At 39.7% G+C, this 18774-nt stretch overlaps 1 protein-coding gene across 3 annotated transcripts in view; it reads right to left on the bottom strand.

Annotated features, from left to right (window-relative positions):
• Positions 1-1506: 1506 nt before the first annotated feature.
• GPR63 (G protein-coupled receptor 63) overlaps positions 1507-18774 on the bottom strand; it is a 66133-nt gene continuing 48865 nt past the window's right edge. For 2 of the 3 annotated variants that reach the window (XM_043890037.1, XM_043890039.1), the window contains exon 2: positions 1507-7019. In XM_043890037.1, the coding sequence (XP_043745972.1) occupies positions 5607-6866 (1260 nt within the window). In that variant the 5' untranslated portion in view covers positions 6867-7019 and the 3' untranslated portion in view covers positions 1507-5606. Of the gene's footprint in view, positions 7020-14193; positions 14674-18774 lie in introns of those variants that run through there. The other variant, XM_043890038.1, reaches the window with a different exon arrangement.

Raw genomic sequence — 18774 nt, 5'->3', positions numbered from 1 at the left:
AAAGCTATGGTTTTTCCAGTGGTCATGTATGGATGTGAGAGTTGGGACTATAAAGAAAGCTGAGCAAGGAAGAATTGATACTTTTGAAGTGTGGTGTTGGAAAAGACTCTTGAGAGTCCCTTGGACAGCAAGGAGACCCAACCAGTCCATCCTAAAGGAAATCAGTCCTGAATATTCATTGGAAGGACTGACACTGAAGCTCCAATACTTTGGCCACCTGATGTGAAGAACTGACTCATTTGAAAAGACCCTGATGCTGGAAAGATTGAAGGTGGGAGGAGAAGGGAAGGACAGAGGATGAGATGATTGGATGGCATCACCGACTCAATGGACATGAGTCTGAGTAATCTCTGGGAGTTGGTGATGGACTGGGACGCCTGGAGTGCTGCAGTCCATGGCGTCATAAACAGTCAGACATGCCTGAATGACTGAACTGAACTGAACTCTGGCCAGGCTACAGTCCCTAGTTTTTCCATCAAACACTACTCTAAGTGGTGCTGTGAAGATGTTTTGTAGATGTGGTTAAAATCTACAACCAGTCCACATTAACTGAGAGATTTTCCTAGACAATCTGGATAGGTCTGACTGAAGCGGTTGAAAGGCTGAAAGCAAAGGGAGGCTTTTCTGAGAAGGAAGAAATTCTGCCTCAGCAGAAACTGACAGCAACCTCAGTTTGTGCCTGTGATTTCCAGCCTGTCCTACAGGACAGCCCGCCCTCTGGCCTTCAAATTTGTGCAGCCAGCCCCACAACCACGTAAGCTAACTCTTGCAATAGATCTCATAATAAATATATTTTACTAGTTCTGCTTCCCTGGGTTAAATCCTGACTGATACACCTGTGAAATATTTTTTTTTTCTTTTTGCATTAAATCTAACTGACTGCACCTTGACATAGAGGGTAGACACTTCTCCTAACAGTTCTCTGTATTATGAATTGAGTGGAGCTAATTATTTTCACAGTAGATGAGAACATGCTTTTAATTCAACATTTTCCTCCATTTTACTATATCTTACCTTTCCATTTCAAAAGGAACTACTAGATGTAGATTCAATGACAACCTTCCTTTCTAAATCAAACTTCTATTGTAACTTTAAAATAAATATATTTAGCTTTTGTATATAAGTGAAATTGAAAATAAAACCCTTGTGTCTAGTTGGCAAAAATTGAAACTCATATAAAAATGAATGATATTTTCTAAAGATTTAAAAGTAGGTTTTAGAAAGGTTTTAGATTTTAGAGAAGTACAGTATGAAATCATTCCATCAAAACAGAAGCAAACATTGTCACTGATTTGCCAGTGACAATCCAATTTCAAATGACTTAGCAGGAAAATTTTTATAACTCTCCTAGACAGAATGTCTTAAAACTGTCTCTTAATACTAATGGGCTTTTGCCAAGTTTCATTTCATCCTTAATTGCTCTGAGAACTCCAAAAACCAGAATACAGTTATACACATACAGGCTTTGAGAGCTAATTTGAAAATAAAAACCCAAAGGAAGTAGGATTGAAACTAAACTCAGATTTTAATTGAACAGAAAGTATTATTCATGCCAATTTTTTTCCTAAGATAAATGAAGTAGTCCTTTAAAAAAAACTCCACTTTTAGAAATGTTAAACATTTATTCATTTTCTTATTGGTAGCCTTTTTCCTGGCTATAATAAGAATATGCACAAATAATTGTACATTTTGAATATTACAACCCAAAATTCAGAGTGATTTTTTCATATAGGTTAGGTACCATTGTAAAATAAATTAATTTTAATTACAAAGGACTAGTACCAATTAATATCTAAGAACTGTATTACCATTTACTTGTAATAACAAACGTGTGCTTTGACGTTTTCATTTATTATTATAAAAATTGAGTTTTCAGTGAAGACTATGGTTGTGAAAATCTGAATTAAACAGTCCTTTAAACATTAAAAATCATGGAAGAATAAAATGTCAAGCAAGTGAACATTTTTCCTGTGATATATACATAAATATTTTCGTGTAAACAAAAGCAAATATTAAGTATCCTTGTCAGCAACTGAAATACATAGATTTAAATGGTTGTTTTATTTTTTCATGCTTCCATTGAACACAACTGGTGTAAGCAGAGCAATAGGAATTGGATAAATCTTTGCATTCCCCTTACTCTTCAGGAGGTTACATACAATAAAGATACCTCTCAACTAGAAAAGAAAATACGAGAGGAATCAGACTCCTTAAAAGGCATCACTTTCAATTGTGAAGTCACCTTTTCGCTCTACTTTGAAACTATATGTTTTATCAGAACTGTGCCAGTTGAAAGATGATAAAGCTGACTCTGGAGTGATCCAGCACTCACACAAGTGGCAGCAAATTAGGCACGATGATACACAGGCTTTCTTCTCAGTGTGGATTACCCAAGCACTGGGAGATAAAGATTTGCAACACAAATCATTTTTTGGGAAAAACAGACAATTTTTAAGTGGATATATTTCCCACAGGTGTGTTTCTCGAAGTATGCCCCAAAGACCATCTGAACCAGAATCAGACCAAATACTCAACAAGACAGAAGTGGGTCTTGGTGGGCCCAATGCCCCTCTAGGGGCCCTCGTGACCTGTATTTATTGTTAACAAGTCCCCTGGGAAGACTTAAATGCAAATGAATATTTGAAAGTTTGAATATCACTATTTCAGATTATTAAGGGTTTCTTTTGACTCTCTCTTTTGACCACAAACACTTCATTATCTCTTTCCTGCTTCTTACTTATTAGCCTGAAGGAAAAAGAAAAACATTTCTGATGATGTCAGCCAGTGATGATAACTCATAGTGGCATTTTTTTCCATCAAGAAAATATAGAAGAGGCAACATATGATACTACACCTAAATTGTTCAAAGGTACACTATAGTACTTTTTTTTTTAAGCTTTCAAAATGTATACATGATAAAAATGTTCAAAATGGTTTGTAAACTGTCATCTGATCGATCAAGACAATCCAGTGTAAAGAGAACTGCTGTTCGATGTGGGTGCTGAACTCACAAAGGCCCCTCTTGGTCATCTTTCACAAACAGTGAGCCTCTTAGCAGGCACTCCAGAGCTCCTCCCAACGCTGCACTGCCTACCAGCAGCCCGGAATTTACCGAAGGATTGCTCCTAAAAGCAGGACCACGGAAACAAATCTGGCTCAACTCCAACCATGAAAGGTGTCTCAAGATCTACTGCCGACATGTAAGATGAGTACAGATCATGCTGACTTTCCTCAGATAAAGTCTAATTTCAGACAGACTTATTAATATCTGCCTGAAATCTAGCTTATATTGAAAATGGAAAGCATGATACACTTTAATGTGCTACTAATATCTACTACAGTGTTTATGCTCTGTAAGATCCCCAATGGATAAAAGCAATTTTACCTGTGAATAATATAAATAAGGAACCAAAGAGGTAGGTGAGTCTCATCAGAAGATGATCTCAAAACATGTTGAATAACCTGCTTGAGTCCCCAAGGAGAAGTTAACTGGAAAACGAGTCCCAATAACAAGCCTACTATCTCAAGAACAGTGTTTCTCAAGTCTTTCATGATGACATCCACCTCCCAAACTCCTAACCCCTGCCATGGTGCCACGTGCTCTTCAGACATCCAATTTTAAGAGACATCTAAAGAAGTAAAATGTAAAAAAAAAAATAATACTGGAGACCAAAGAGTGATGCTGATGTCAGCTGGGCTCTTCAAAAAATCCCTACTGTCGCATTATAGTTGGAAAAGATCTTGAAGATTCATCTAGTCCAACTCTCTGGCTGTACAGCTAAAGAAACAGAGGCTCGCTTCCCACTGGTGACAAGGCACGACAATTCTAAAAACATGCTGTCGATCCAAAAGGGGTTCATGGTTAACTTGACTATTTATAAAAGTCCATCATGCAGCCAACAGGCTACACTTTCAGCACTGACAGCCTTAGTCTGAAGCCCCATCTCTGGGGGCCGTCTAGTTCCCGGAATTGGAGAGAGAAGGGCACCGAAGGCCCCAGATGCACGTGGGGCAGTGGAGAGAGGCAGATTATCAGCAAGAGAAGAATCTGAAACCCTAGACCTGCCCCAATGAAAACTTGCTCAAGGCTCAGACCAGGGTTTCTGTTCACCTCTAAGCATTCACATTCTTCAACAGCCAGCTCTGCTCTGGGCAAGCACCGGGGCAACCACACGGCATTCTGTCCAGAACACTGAGAAATATAGCTGGACAACTGGAAACATCCAAACCTACAGGGCAAAGACCTAAAGACAGCTGTATTTAACTTCTCGATAATTGTCACTTGTTTTGCAAATCAAAAATTTGCCTTATTTCCTTATACCCTTATCTAAGATTTTTAAGTTCCACTTTATAAAGGAGGTTATGAATGATTTTATTTTTTTCCTTTCTATTTTCCAGACTTTCTGTCATGTAATTCCTTTTGGTAATTAAAAAAAAAAAAAAAAGAAGCTATTTTTTTAAAAAAGAAGGTTTCAGTCAAAAAAAATATACACATGGGTCCCTCTTGGTCATGGAACTTGCAAACCTGAAGGAGGTGTCTGTGTGGTACGGCAGAACAGCAGTCTCGGGACGCAGATGGATTTTCTGACCCCGGCTCCACCACTAACCTTGGGCAGGGTTTTAAGTCTCTTTGAGACTTGCCTTCTTTGTCTGCAAATGGAAGAAATAATAGCCTCCCTCACGGCACGCTGTGAGGATAAAAATGTTGCGCAGTGCCTGACACCTGGTAGATGTCTAATAAATGGTGACCCTTCTCCCACTGAACTCAGAGAATTTGTGAGTAAAAGGGACCACCACCGCCTCCACCAGCCACAGCCTCTCTGCATTTCATTTACATTTTCGAGGGCGCTCCATCTTCTCAACTCTGCCCTACTTCTCTAAAGATTCACTATTGTGCTTAGCAAAAGTTCTACATTTTTATGTTCTCTCCTTTAAAACTGTACATGCAGATAAAACATTTTTTTAAAAAAAAACTATCTTCCTAGAAATAATGTAACGTTTCCTAAAGCACAACATGTCATGTATAAAAGCAATTCTGAAAAACATGACTGAATTAGTCTGTACATTGTTTCTTAAAGTGCACCAAAGTAAATATTAATGACCTTTAAAATGTCACTTACCCCCTTGGGTTATTTTTCTTAAATAAAACTATCTACTGAGATGTATGTGGTTTTTGGCTCCAACGTGATGGCAAAAAGCAGCAGTGTCTTCCAGGAAAAAAAAAGAAAAAAATTGATAAACTCAACTAAGCATATCTTAGCAGCATACAATATACCTAAAATTCAATGTAACTTCAGGCTCAATAAAGCACAATCCTGATTCCTACTACAAAAACAACATCAACTGAAGTTATAGAAAACCATCTCCCACCCTAAATCAAAGATTTCTCTTGAACCCTGGAGGTAACACTTGGGATCACTTCCCTATTGTGTATCCCTGGTAACAGACTTATAACTAATCACCATTCTTTCTTCACATTGCACACATACACATATATACATACCCTAAGAATAAAACAACAAAGTTTAAGTGGAGAAGCCATGAGAAAGAAAATTCAAAGTCAGATAAAGAACAGCCATCACCCAAAACGTCAGGCAGTTCCAATATCACACCACCGTCCGATGTTCCCCACACACATAGACGGCACTGGGGCGTATCCGCCGCCGTGTGTGACCAGGGAGCCGCGGCAGAAACTTGAAGGACTTAGGCATCATGTCCAAGCAGGCGTCGTGGAATTTCTTAATCCTCCAGTAGTAAATCAGGGGGTTCAACGCAGACTTGAGGTAGCAGAGCCAGAGCAGCCAGGTGCTGACCTCAAAAAAGCTGTGCTGGTAGTAAAAGCGCTTGCTGAACGTTGCCACAAGGCTGTAAGTGGTGAATGGGGCCCAGCAGACGATGAAGACAGCGAAGAGAATCAAGATGGTGGTGAAGGCACGCGTTTTAAAGCCCATGTCAATGCTCATCTGGAAGGGTCTCTGCAGACTCATGAGACCCAGTTTGCTGGCCTGGCTGAGGCATATACCTTCAGGGTAGCTGTGGATCCTCAAGGCATTATGCCGAAGAGTATTGAGGATGCCCATAAACGAATACAGGATCACCAGGAAGGGCAGGAAGAAAGAAATGAGAGAAATCAAAATCACATAAGCCTGGTAACCCGGATCGGTTGTGTACCCGAACACGCACTGGGGGGCTCGGGAAGGTATCTGCAGGTCAGGGTTCCCTACTGCCAAGGGAAAAGCTACACAAAAAGAAGCTGCCCAAGAAACTGCAATGAGAACCTTAGCCCTGTATGGATTTAGCTTATCCTGCCTCTGGACTATAATAAGAAACCTATCAATGCTAATGATGAGCAGGATGGCTACTCCCTCTATCACAAACAACCAGAAAAACATAGCAGATACCCTACAGAAGAATTTCCCGAAGATCCATCTGGTGGTAAGAATAGTGACCAAGGCAAAAGGCATGTTCAGCACTGCAAGCAACATGTCTGCAAAGGCCAGGCTGGCCAGGAGGATGTTAATGGCAGAGCGCATGGCAGCTTTTTGGTAAACCATGAGGCAAACAACCAAGTTACCAAGAAAAGACACACACAGAATAAATATCATCAGAGCAGAAAGGATGATCTGGAGAGGCAAGTTGAGGCTCTTGGAAGCTGCTGGTGTTGGGGACACAGCAGTACTATTCATTGTTAAGGAACTCATCCCAGTGGGAGCCAGGGTTTCAACACTGTATCTCAGCAGTGGAACATCGCCAGGGTGCTGGAATGGTGGAGGGACCGTGATATTCACGTAGGTGTTTTCATAGACTACAAACGTTGTGTTGGATGCCCCAGCATGGGACGCTGTCAACACCGCAGAGACGACCATGGTTTCAACAGGATGGAAGCTGGCGTTGTCAGAGCTGTGAGTGTTCTTCAAGCATTTTAACACAGAGCAGCAGGATCAGGTTTCACTGATGAGCCTGGAAACACATTCTGGAAACGGGAGAAAGATGTCCATCTTCCATAGGAGTCCTTTTGCCTGAAAACAAGTCCAAAACACACAAAAATAAATGGGAGCGAGTTTTGTACATATCATTTGACTCCTTACTCTTCATCCTGAAGGACCCGTTTTACTTTTTTTAACTCTTTAAAAATATTTAAGTTTCCAGACTAGTCATCACTAAAATATTGTTCTGTTTTTAGTCAACTATAATGGAAACTTTGTGACTCCATATATAAAGTGAAAGTGAAAAGAATAAAAATGTATTACTGCCTCAAAGGCCAAAAGTATCACCTTACAGTTAATTTTTCTTTCAAATTTCCAGGAGCAGCATAGCCTTTTCACAGTTACTATTAATACAGATTTTATTACCTGTTTGTCCTGAGAGTATTAATACTTTTCTTGATAGCTCTTTGGTACACAGCTATCATATTCCATTCTTCATATTTCATCCTTCCATATTTCATATTCCATTCTTACACTAGCCCAAAGCTAGTTGGCAAAGAACCCTAAAATCAGTTTCCTATTTAATACCTGATAATCAAACACTTTTGCTTTCACAGCTTCACAAGTAGACACTACCCTTATTTTCATTGAGGGTCTGAAGCAGTTTTCTGGCTCCCTATTTCATTTGTGTTTTTCCCCAGAATCCTACTACTCTACTGAAGAAGTTATTCAAGAAAAGAAGAAAAATTATCTGTAAAACATCTTGGTCATATTTTGAAGACTTCCTTTCTTTTTCCAAAGCTCTCTTTGATCCTCATATTGTCTCTTCTTTCCCATGCCCACCCATTTCCATCCTTTATTTTCTGATACAAATACTTCTATCTTCTCAATTTCTTCTTCCTAAGATCAACCTTACTGTAATGCCAGGAACTTGACAAACATGTCAACCAAGAAACAAAGGATTCTAAAGAAGATGACTGGGAAAATATTCAGGTGTGAAGAATGCACTCTAGAAAACTTACAAAGACATTTCACTTTCTTGCTCCAAAAAGCTTCTTATCACCTTTCTCTTCCCCTTACCCCCAACTTCTTAACAATTCCTGTAACACTTGAGTTTTCTATAAACAACTTTCTTAATCCATTATCTTCCTAACCTACTTTTGTGATGTAGGTTTTTCCTTCCTTACTGGAGAGGTAACTTTAACCTCTCTAATTAGAAAGAAACTCTCACTGGATGTCTATGTAGATTCCTTTAATAAATCCAAAGATGGAGGATGGGGGAATTACACAGTAGTTTGCATGCATGTGTGTGTGCTAAGTCACTTTAGCCGTATCTGACTCTTTGCAATTCAATGGACTGTGGCCTCACAGGCTTCTCTGGCCATGGGATTCTCCAGGCAAGAATACTGGAGTGGGTTGCCATGCCCTTCCCCAGAGGATCTTCCCAACCCAGGGTCAGACCTGTGTCTCTTGTGTCTCCTGAATTGGCAGGCAGGTTCTTTTCCACTAAAACCACCTGGGAAGCGCCACATTAATTGTTTAAGATGATGCCATAATTTTCTCATTATTTGAACTTACAATTACTGAATGTTTTTAGGAGTAAGTGCCAGAAGTCCATTTATTTATTTCTTGTAGTATAGAGGGTAGAAGCATTGCATTTCTGAGACCCAAGATCCAGCACTTTAACCAAATCCTGGGCTCTCTAACATATTCCTATCTCTCCATAGTCCCCAATTTGCTGTCGAGGGCTAACCATATGAATAAGGAGAGTACTCACCTATTTGTTCAAAATATTAACTTTACTACATACTTTCAATGTTATGGGCTTCACTGGTAGCTCAGATGGTAAAGAACCCGCCTACTGTGCAAGAGACCTGGGTTCAATTCCTGGACTGGGAAGACCCTCTAGACAAGGGGACGGCAACCCACTCCAATATTCTTGCCTGGAGAATCCCAGGGACAGAGGAGCCCGGCAGGGCACAGCCCATGGAGTCACAGAGAGTCCGACACAACTAAGTGACTAACACTTCACTTCACTGTTATAGCTTAACTTCTTTGTCTCTACAAAAAAGGGTATATTTTCTAAGGAAAACATACCTGGATAAGATGCCCCACTAAGCCAATGACTCTCAAACTTTATTAACCACAGAGGACTGTGGGGAAAATCTCTTTATAACTATATAATCAGCACAAGTCTCTTTATAATTTCACAAATATACATACAAATAAGCATAAAGACTGTGCTTACTGCATACATCAGTCTCAATATGATTCTATCTCTAGAGAAACAGCATAAATGTGTATCTTAGGCAAATGTGTATCTTTAAGCCTAAAGTAACAGCTGTAACTGCTTGACTAAGAAAGCAAACATATCCATCCTGAAGGAGCACGCACTTAGCTCTCTAAAACTCTTATTTTCTTGACCATGCTGAGAACAAAACCAAAATGGAACAGAGCCAAAACAAAAACATATTGTAAAAGATGCCTTTTAGGTTGTTCTATGTGCATATACAGTCACAATATTTTACTGCTGTTGTAAAAACTTCTAACTCACTTCCCTCAATCATTCATCCATCAAATATTTATTTCAGAGCCTACTATGAGCCTGCCTGCCTCCTTGAGACACCTGTAAGCAGGTCAAGAAGCAACAGTCAGAACCGGACATGGAACAATGTACTGGTTCCAAATTGGGAAAGGAGTACATCAAGGCTCTGTGTTGTCACCCTAGCTTATTTAACTTATATGCAGAGTACATCATGCAAAATGCTGGGCTGGATGAAGCACAAGCTGGAATCAAGACTGCCAGGAGAAATATCAATAACCTCAGATATGCAGATAACACCACCCTTATGGCAGAAAGCGAAGAGGAACTAAAGAGCCTCTTGATGAAGGTAAAAGAGAGTGAAAAATCTGGCTTAAAATTCAGCATTCAAAAAACAAAGATCAAGGCATCCAGTCCCATCACTTCATGGGAAATAGATGGGGAAACAATGGAAATAGTGACAGACTTTATTTTCTTGGGCTCCAAAATCACTGCAAACAGTGACTACAGCCACAAAATTAAAAGACACTTGCTCCTTGGAAGAAAAGCTATGACAAACCTAGACAGTGTATTAAAAAGCAGAGACATTACTTTGCCAACCAAGGTCTGTCTAGTCAAAGCTATGATTTTTTCCAGTAGTCATGTATGGATGTGACAGTTGGATCAAAAAGGAGGCTGAACACCGAAGAATTGATGCTTTGGAATTGTGGTGTTGGAGAAGACTCTTGAGTGTCCCTTGGACAGCAAGGAGATCAAACCAGTCAAGCCTAAAGGAATAAATGCAAATGTCCTGATCAGAAAAGACCCTGATGCTGGGAAAGAATGAAGGCAGGAGGAGAAGGGGACAAGAGTGGAAGAGATGGTTGGATGGCCTCACTGACTCAACAGACATGAGTTTGAGCAAGCTCCAGGAGATGGTGAAAAGACAGGGAAGCCTGGCGAGCTGCAGTCCGTGGCATCGCAAAGAGGAGGACACGACTGAGTGACTGAACAATACAAATGAGTGAAGCACTGGAGAAGCACTGATGAACAGATGATTCCTGAATTTCTGCTTAAACCAGACAAATGAACCATAGATCCTGCTTCTCAAAATTACACTGAAATGACAGTATAGGGATATTTTTTAAACAAAATTTACAACCCAAAAGGACAAGTATGAATGAAAGGTGCATCAATAGATGAGTTTTTGTAAATGTTTTAAAGCAAAGGCAGATGGTGGTGTGGTAACTGAACAGAGCAGAACAAAGAACTTTTTATCCTCAATACTTCCTAAGAAATACACTTAGAAGCAGCTGAAAAACCCTGTAGATCCTCAGAGAAGCTGTGGATTAGGAGATACCAGGAAGTACTTTAAGTTTGGGTGGGGCAGAAAACTAGGAAATTGACTGAAAAATCTATATACAGAGCTGTTGGAACCCGACTCTGGGTTTGGGGCTCATCTTCTCCAGCAACCAAATGAAAGAACATATCCCCATGCCAGCAGCCCAAGTCACTGGCACGACTGAACCTGATAAGCACAAAACTTTTATGTTCGGTGCAGGGCTGAACATAGCAGGACTGGGTGGGTGTCTGCACATTCAGCATGAGAACCTAGTGCCTTTCTCCACCCTGTTCCCAGACGGCCCACAGCCAGGCATATACTATCATGCAGGACTGAAGCACTCATCTTTGCCAGTAATTAAAAAGCCCCAAAAGAAAAAAAAAACCTGTAGATATTAACCTTTCATGGTGCCCCAAGAAAAATGCCAGCTTGGTGCCCAGTTACCTTGTATACTAAAGCCCACCTACTATCAAGCCCAACCCATGCACACAGAGCTTCCAATCAGCTTTTCAGTGCCCATTAAACATAAAAGTTGAATTTCCCAAATATATAAAGAGTCTATGAAAGGCTTACATAAAAGCAATGTTATAGGTAAACATTGAGGAAGATCTGAAATTTCTAAAATCAGAGAACATAACATACATGAACTTAATAATGCTTTTGCCCTAGTATCTATATGCTCTTCCTTCATTGTACTCCTGGCTGAAAAAGTAGGACTTCTGAATACTCATTGTAACTATGTCAAAAGATTCTTTCCTCTTAGAAATTCTTATCAAGTACATTGTGACCTGCAGTTTCTTTGAATTTCACAGAACACTAAATCAAAGTTTTATAGTTAAAATTTGCATTTCCAGAGGAAATGGAACAGTAGCAACCTAAGAACAGTAGAAAATTAGCTTAGGTTGGTAATACTTGCTTAGCAGTCCTAATGTTTCATCTAAACTAGTCCTTATTTGCCATTTGTTGGGTACTCTTTATTACATATTCCAAGAAAAAATTAAAATTAAATGTGAAGGTATATGTTTAAGTATATAGTCATACACATACACATAAATACACACACCCCACATGTAAACCTCAGATATGGCAGAAATTATTGAATTTATGATTCTTTCTCTTGTCTCAAGTATCTACAGAAACAGCACAGGGGCAATCAAATTAGTGATACAGTAAGTGTTTCATGTTTGGGGAATGCCAAGATGTCACAATTAATGGGGCTTCAGGGGCTGGAATGGGCAGTGGAGGCCACAGAATTCTCGCAGTCTTCATCCTTTAGTCTTAAACTACTATTTCAGTGCTTTAGATATTTGTTTCATTGAAAAGAGCATACTCTCCTAGAAGGCAGATTGACTTCAAAAATCTCACTGTCCCCTATGACTGCTATGCTTTGCACACAGCTCAATACATACATGGTAAATTAATTGGCACTGCATGCATGCTCAGTCACTTCAGTCGTGTCTGACTCTTTGTGACCCTGACTGCAGCCCGCCAGGCTCCTCTGTCCATGGGATTCTCCAGGCAAGAATACTGGAGTGGGTTGCCACGCCCTCCTCTAGGGAATCTTCCCAACCCAGGGATGGAACCCATGTCTCCTGAACTTCAGGAGGATTCTTTACTGCGGACCACCAGGGAAGCCCTTATTTGCATTATGCTTTATCAAACCAGAGAATTTCTTCTTTTCTCTTTTATTTATTTATATGTTATATGCACATAATTTCATTTAAAAAATCATCAAATGAGTTTTAAAATGACAGTCAAATCCTATACTACCTTTCACATTCCACTTCTGGTTTTAGAGGTAGCCATTTTTAATTATTTTAAAGGTTTTTTTTCAAAAGTACTTATGTATCTAAATAACATGAAGAAATTGATACTTTTATCAGTATTATATATGAACTCCTAATTTCCTATTTGGATAGCAACGGTTTAGCTGCCATAGCACCTCCCAACTTTCTTATCTCTTTATACTACCAAAATATTTATTTGAAAATTCTGAAGAACAACAGGAGTTAGTGCATCTATTAATATATTTGCACAAATAGTATATTTTATGATTAGCCAAAAAAATATTTTTCTTTCCTGTATAAATTTTGTATTTTCTAGAATTAATAATTTATATATTTCTAGTTTTATTTTTTTAAATACCTTTTTTTTTTTACCTGCTCTGCCAGACAGATTTTACATCTAGAAGTATCATATTTTGGAAGGTCAGCTATATCAGCTACATATTTTATCTTCTAGTCATTCATTCGGCTTCATGTGCCTCCCTGGAGTGACACTGGGTCTGTTACACAGAAGCCAGCAGGAAACATCTCTTTACTACCATCTTGGAATCCTCCTTTTTGTCTTGGGCTCTTGGCTTCCATATTTCTTAGGTCCTTTCTCTTCCACATCGTTGCTTCCTTTGTTGACTTCCTTGTTTTCCATGAACCAATTTCTTTTGAATAAAGAACACAAGGGACATAAATTTTGAGTCCTTGTATGTGTAAGTCTTTATTTTTATCCACATTAACTGTCTTGGTTTAGAATTCTCAGTTGAAAATAATTTTCTCTGAGAATTTTGAAGGTGCTGTTCCACATTAGCGGTTCTCAAAGTTGAGCATGCATAAGAATCACCTGAAGAGCCTATTAAAATGGGGCCCCCAACCCCCAAGTTTCTAAGTCTGTAGTTCAGGGTGGGGCCTGGAATTTTAATTTCCAGAGGAAAGAAAAAATTCAGTTAAGAACATTAAATTCCAATCTCAAGGACTGAGGAAGAGCCAGAAAGCCTCTTTAACCACAGTGAAGAACACTTATCTCCTACTATCCTGGAGGTGGAATTTCTAAAACTAAAAGTCTAATCCTATGGGTGGCAATATTGCAATGCAAATTGAATTCCCAAATTTATATAGTCTCTTCAGTTAAAGTTAGGATTATGGCTGGGAAGGAGTGGAGCCTGAAAGCTGGGATGAGAATCAGTTCAGTTCAGTTGCTCAGTCATGTCCAACTCTTTGCGATCCCATTGATTGAAGCATGCCAGACTTCCCTGTCCATCACCCAACTCCCAAAGCTTGCTCAAACTCATGCCCATCAAGTCGGTGATGCCATCCATCTCATCTCATCCTCTGTCATCCCATTCTGCCCCTGCCTTCAATCTTTCCCAGCATCAGGGTCTTTTCCAGTGAGTAGTTCTTCACATCAGGGAGCAAAAGTATTGGAGCTTCAGTTTCAGCATCAGTCCTTTCAATGAATATTCAGGACTGATTCCCTTTAGGATTGACTGGTTTGATCTCCTTGCTGTCCAAGGGGATTTTTATGAGGCTGAGGACTGTGTGCAGCAGTTTTATCTGCCAATAGTAACAGCTTTTCCTCCTTGCTTAATGAGGTTGGTATCTCCTCGCCTGAAAAATCAGTAAGAGCCTTACCTACAATGGCATCTTGCCAGGGACTTTGGCCTTCCTTAGGACCCTGCCCCAGCTACCTCTCTTGCTTCTAGACCTACGACCAGAATCAAGTCCCAGCAGAATCCAGTGTGTAGTGTGAACTGTGAACAAGAAAGAAATAGAATCAATATCAAAAGATATGCAAGATAATTCCAATTTATATAGACAGAAACCAGGACTATGTATGGAAATAGATGCAGAGGGTATTAAATCAGGCTGGAAGGAATATAATGTTAGAATAGATCAAAAATTTTAATATGGGCACACTAAACAGGGATCCTGGATTTTCTGTGCTACCTCAAATGGCTGAAAATGGCTCCAACAGTTTGTTCACTTGGCTGATGGACGCCTGGTTCTGCAGGTAACCTACACTATATGAAAACGAGATGACACTACCTCCTTGGTAAATAGGGAGCTATGCAAAGACTTCAGCAGATAGGAATGCTGGCCTGGATTTATCATGTGAGACCTGCTTAGTTCAGTTCAGTTCAGATGGTCAGTTGTGTCCGACTCTTTGCGACCCCATGAAGAGCAGCATGCCAGGCCTCCCTGTCCATCACCAACTCCCAGAGTCCACCCAAACCCATGTCCATTGAGTTGGTGATGTCATCCAACCATCTCATCCTCTGTCATCCCCTTCTCCTCTTGCCCTCAATCTTTCCCAGCATCAGGGTCTCTTCAAATGAGTCAGCTCTTCATATCAGGTGGCCAAAGTATTGGGAGTTTAAGCCTCAACATCAGTCCTTCCAATGAACACCCAGGACTGATCTCCTTTAGGATGGACTGGTTAGATCTCCTTGCAGTCCAAGGGACTCCCAAGAGTCTTCTCCAACACCACAGTTCAAAAGCATCAATTCTTTGGCGCTCAGCTTTCTTTATAGTCCAACTCTCACATCCATACATGACCACTGGAAAAACCATAGCCTTGACCAGATGGACCTTTGTTGACAAAGTAATGTCTCTGCTCACCTGCCTATAACTGTATCGCCTGGTAGGATCCAGAGGGCACTGCCTTCACCAATGCTGAGATACACTGGTTGAAAGGATCACCAGCATACTTGAAGATCTCTATAGCAGCTAATTCTCTGCAGACCAGGAATGACAGCAGGCAGTGATGCCACCCAAGAAATGGGTTCCTAAACTGAATGGGGATCATAGTATCCCAGAGTGGCAGGGGGTCAGTGACAGTACTCAACAAAAGATGAGGTAGCATGCTTACCAAAATGGGCAGCAAGCAAAAGCTGAAATTGGAAGAGTCTAACTTGCAGAGATCATTGGTGCTTGATCATGGTATTTCTAAGAGAGAAATAGTTACAAACCTACCAAGTCCTACTTTTTCTGTATAAGGAGCAAAACTATAAAATAGAAAAATGCCACCCCTCAATCAATTCCCAAACTTGAACTAATACAGAGATCTAGAACCTCTTGAATAAGAGGAAACCAGGGGACTTCCCTGGTGGTCCAGTGGCTGAGACTCCCCCCTCCCAATGCTGAGGGACTGGGTTCAATCCCTGGTCAGAGAACTAGATCCCACATGCTGCAACCAAGAGCCTGTAGAGATTAGGGTCACTATCAAGGACTGAAAGGATGAAGGTCATCACCTTCATTCCTAACACATTCACATTCAGCTTGCCTATTTGGCCTTTAAGAAAAGCTGAGGGATCTTGGAGAGTACAGATACTGTACCAAATGTGACTTCTCTGCTGGAGTAAATCAGCGCATTCACTGGCATCTGGTACATCACTGTTGATGGGCAACAATGTATTCGTTTGTTTCTTTATACATGCTAGCAAAGAATACCTGAGCAGTGTGGCTCCAGCTGACACCCTACTACCCTACCTCAGGGCTCTATCAGCTCACAGCACACACTCATAATCTAGTCCACAGGGACCTTGACTGCCTCTCCATCCCATAGAATGCCATGCTTTCCATTACATGCTGACGGAGCAGTAAGCAGTAACTACTCTATACTTGGTAAAAACACAGAAGTGCCAAAGGTGAGCAAATGGCCTTAAGGACTGAAAGGATGAAGGTGATGATTCCTAACACATTCACATTCAGCTTGCCTACTTGGCCTTTAAAGAGAAGCAGACGGATCTTGGAGAGTGGAGATACTGTACCAGATGTGACTTCTTTGCTGGAGTAAATCAGCGAATTCACTGGCATCTAGTACACAGCTATTGTACCCACAGAGGGCCACTGTGTTTTGTACCAGGCTGTTCATCTTGAAGGAGACATGCCCGAGGGACTGATTTGCACTCATTTATGGACTGTAGCTAATGGTTTGGTTGGCCATATCAAATAGCAGCTTTACATATAAGGAGCTAAATAACCAGGTAGACAAGATGATGCATTCTTCAGAGGTCAGCCAACCTTTTTCCCTACTGTTGTTCTTCTCAAAAGGGACTAAGAACAAAGTGGCCATGGAGTGCAGTTGGAAGTTGTACGTGGGCTCCACAACATGGATTTCCGCTCACCAAAATGAATCTGGCTATATCACTTAGTACTCAATGTGACAACATTAAGGCCAAAACTTGACTTGGTAAATGTGGCATCATTCTGTGGGGTACCCACCAGCCATCTGGTGGCAAGCTGATTACATGGACCACTTCCATCATGGAACACTTGGTTCTCATTGGAATACACTCATATCCTGGATAATTTTTATCAAATTAAATTGTTGATCATAAGATCAGTACGTTTAACATCTATACATCCTTTCTTTCACAGAATATTCCACATGTAAGCAGAAAAATAATCAGAAAGTTAAAAATCTCTACCTTTTTAGTTACACATTTGGAATAAAACAGTGGAAATTCAAAAATACAACATTTGTATTTTGTTTTGTTTAATTTATTTTTTAATTGAAGGATAATGATAATTATTTTACAGAATTTTGCTGTTTTCTGTCAAACATCAACAAAAATCAGCCATAGGTACACCCATGTCCCCTCCCTCCTAGATTTTGTTTTTAAGTAGTTAGAAGCATATCAAGATATTTAATCAGTATTCAAAGTAGGAATGTATATTCTTAAAGAGAATAACTTCTTTTCTCCTGAGTTTTTCTAGAAAGTAGAGTGTCAAAGAATGTCTGAAGCAGTTTTAGTATAAATCAGCTTTTAAAAAATTTCACAGCAACTCTGAGATTATTACTAGTAAAATCCTCATTTTAAGTATGAGGAACTAAATGCCAAAAAACTAAATAATTCCGAAGAAATGGACAAATTCCTAGAAATACACAACTTACCAAGATTAAATCATAAAGTAATAGAAAATCTGAACAGACCAACAATGAGCAGGGAGATTGAATCAGTAATTTTAAATCTCCCAACAAATAAAAGCCCAGGACCAGAGAGCTTCACTGGTGAATTCTATTAAACATTTAAAGAATTAGTATCAGTCCCTCTCAAACTCTTCCAAAATACTGAAGAGGAAAGGATACTTTCAAACTCATTTTATAAGGTTGGCATTACCCTGATACCAAAACCAGACACAGATACTACAAGAAAATAAAATTTATAAACCAATATCCCTGATAAGAGACTTCCCTGGTTGTTCAAATGGTAAAGAATCTACCTGCCAACGCCGGAGAAGCAGGTTCAATCCCTGGGTCGGGAAGATCCCTGTAGAAGGGAGTGGCTCCCCACTCGAGTATCCTTGAATGGAGAATTCCATGGGCAGAGAGGCCTAGTGGGCTACAGTCCACTGTAGGGTGGTAAAGAGTCAAGACATGACTGAGCGACTAACACACATCCCTGATAAACACAGATGCAAAAATCTTCAACAAAATACTAGCAAACAGAATTCAAGACCGCATTAAAAGGATCACACACTATGATCAAGTGAGATTGATTCCTGGGATGCAAGGATGATTCAACATAGGCAAACATTAAAAGAATGAAAGCTAAAACTCATTTGACTATTTCAATAGATACAGAAAAAGCATTTGACAAAATTCAAGGTATTTTTCAAGATAAAAACTCACAATAAATTAAGTATATAAGCAATGTACCTCAATTTAATAAAGGGCATATATGACAAACCCATAGCTAATATCAAACTCAGAAGTAAAAGCCTTCCTTCTAAGATCAGGAACAAGACAAGGATGCCCACTCTTACCAATTCAACATAGTCCAAGCCACAGCAAACAGGCAAGAAAAAAAAAAAAAAAGGTATCCAAATGGGAAAGAAAGAAGTAAAATCACCGCTGTTTGCAGATGACATGATCTTAGACAAAATTCTAAAGACTTAGTTTATTAGAACTAACAAATAAACCCAGGCAAGTTTTGGGATACAAAATCAATATACAACATCAGTCATGTATCTATATACTAAAAACAAACTACCTGCACGAGAAATTAAGAAAGCAATCTCATTTACAATAGCATCAAGTATATTGAGGCATTTATAAAAGCACCAAGGAGGTGAAAGATTTGAACAAGATTTCTTTGATAAAGAAACTGAAGAAGACACAGAGAAATGGAGTTCCTAGAAGAATAGATGGAAGAGTTCTATTAAAACACCCACACGACCCAAAGCTAGCTACAGAGTCAACACGATCCA

This window comes from Cervus elaphus, chromosome 28 (genome assembly GCF_910594005.1).
Source record: "Cervus elaphus chromosome 28, mCerEla1.1, whole genome shotgun sequence".
Taxonomy (NCBI): Eukaryota; Metazoa; Chordata; class Mammalia; order Artiodactyla; family Cervidae; genus Cervus; species Cervus elaphus.
This window is presented reverse-complemented; position numbering and strand designations above follow the sequence as displayed.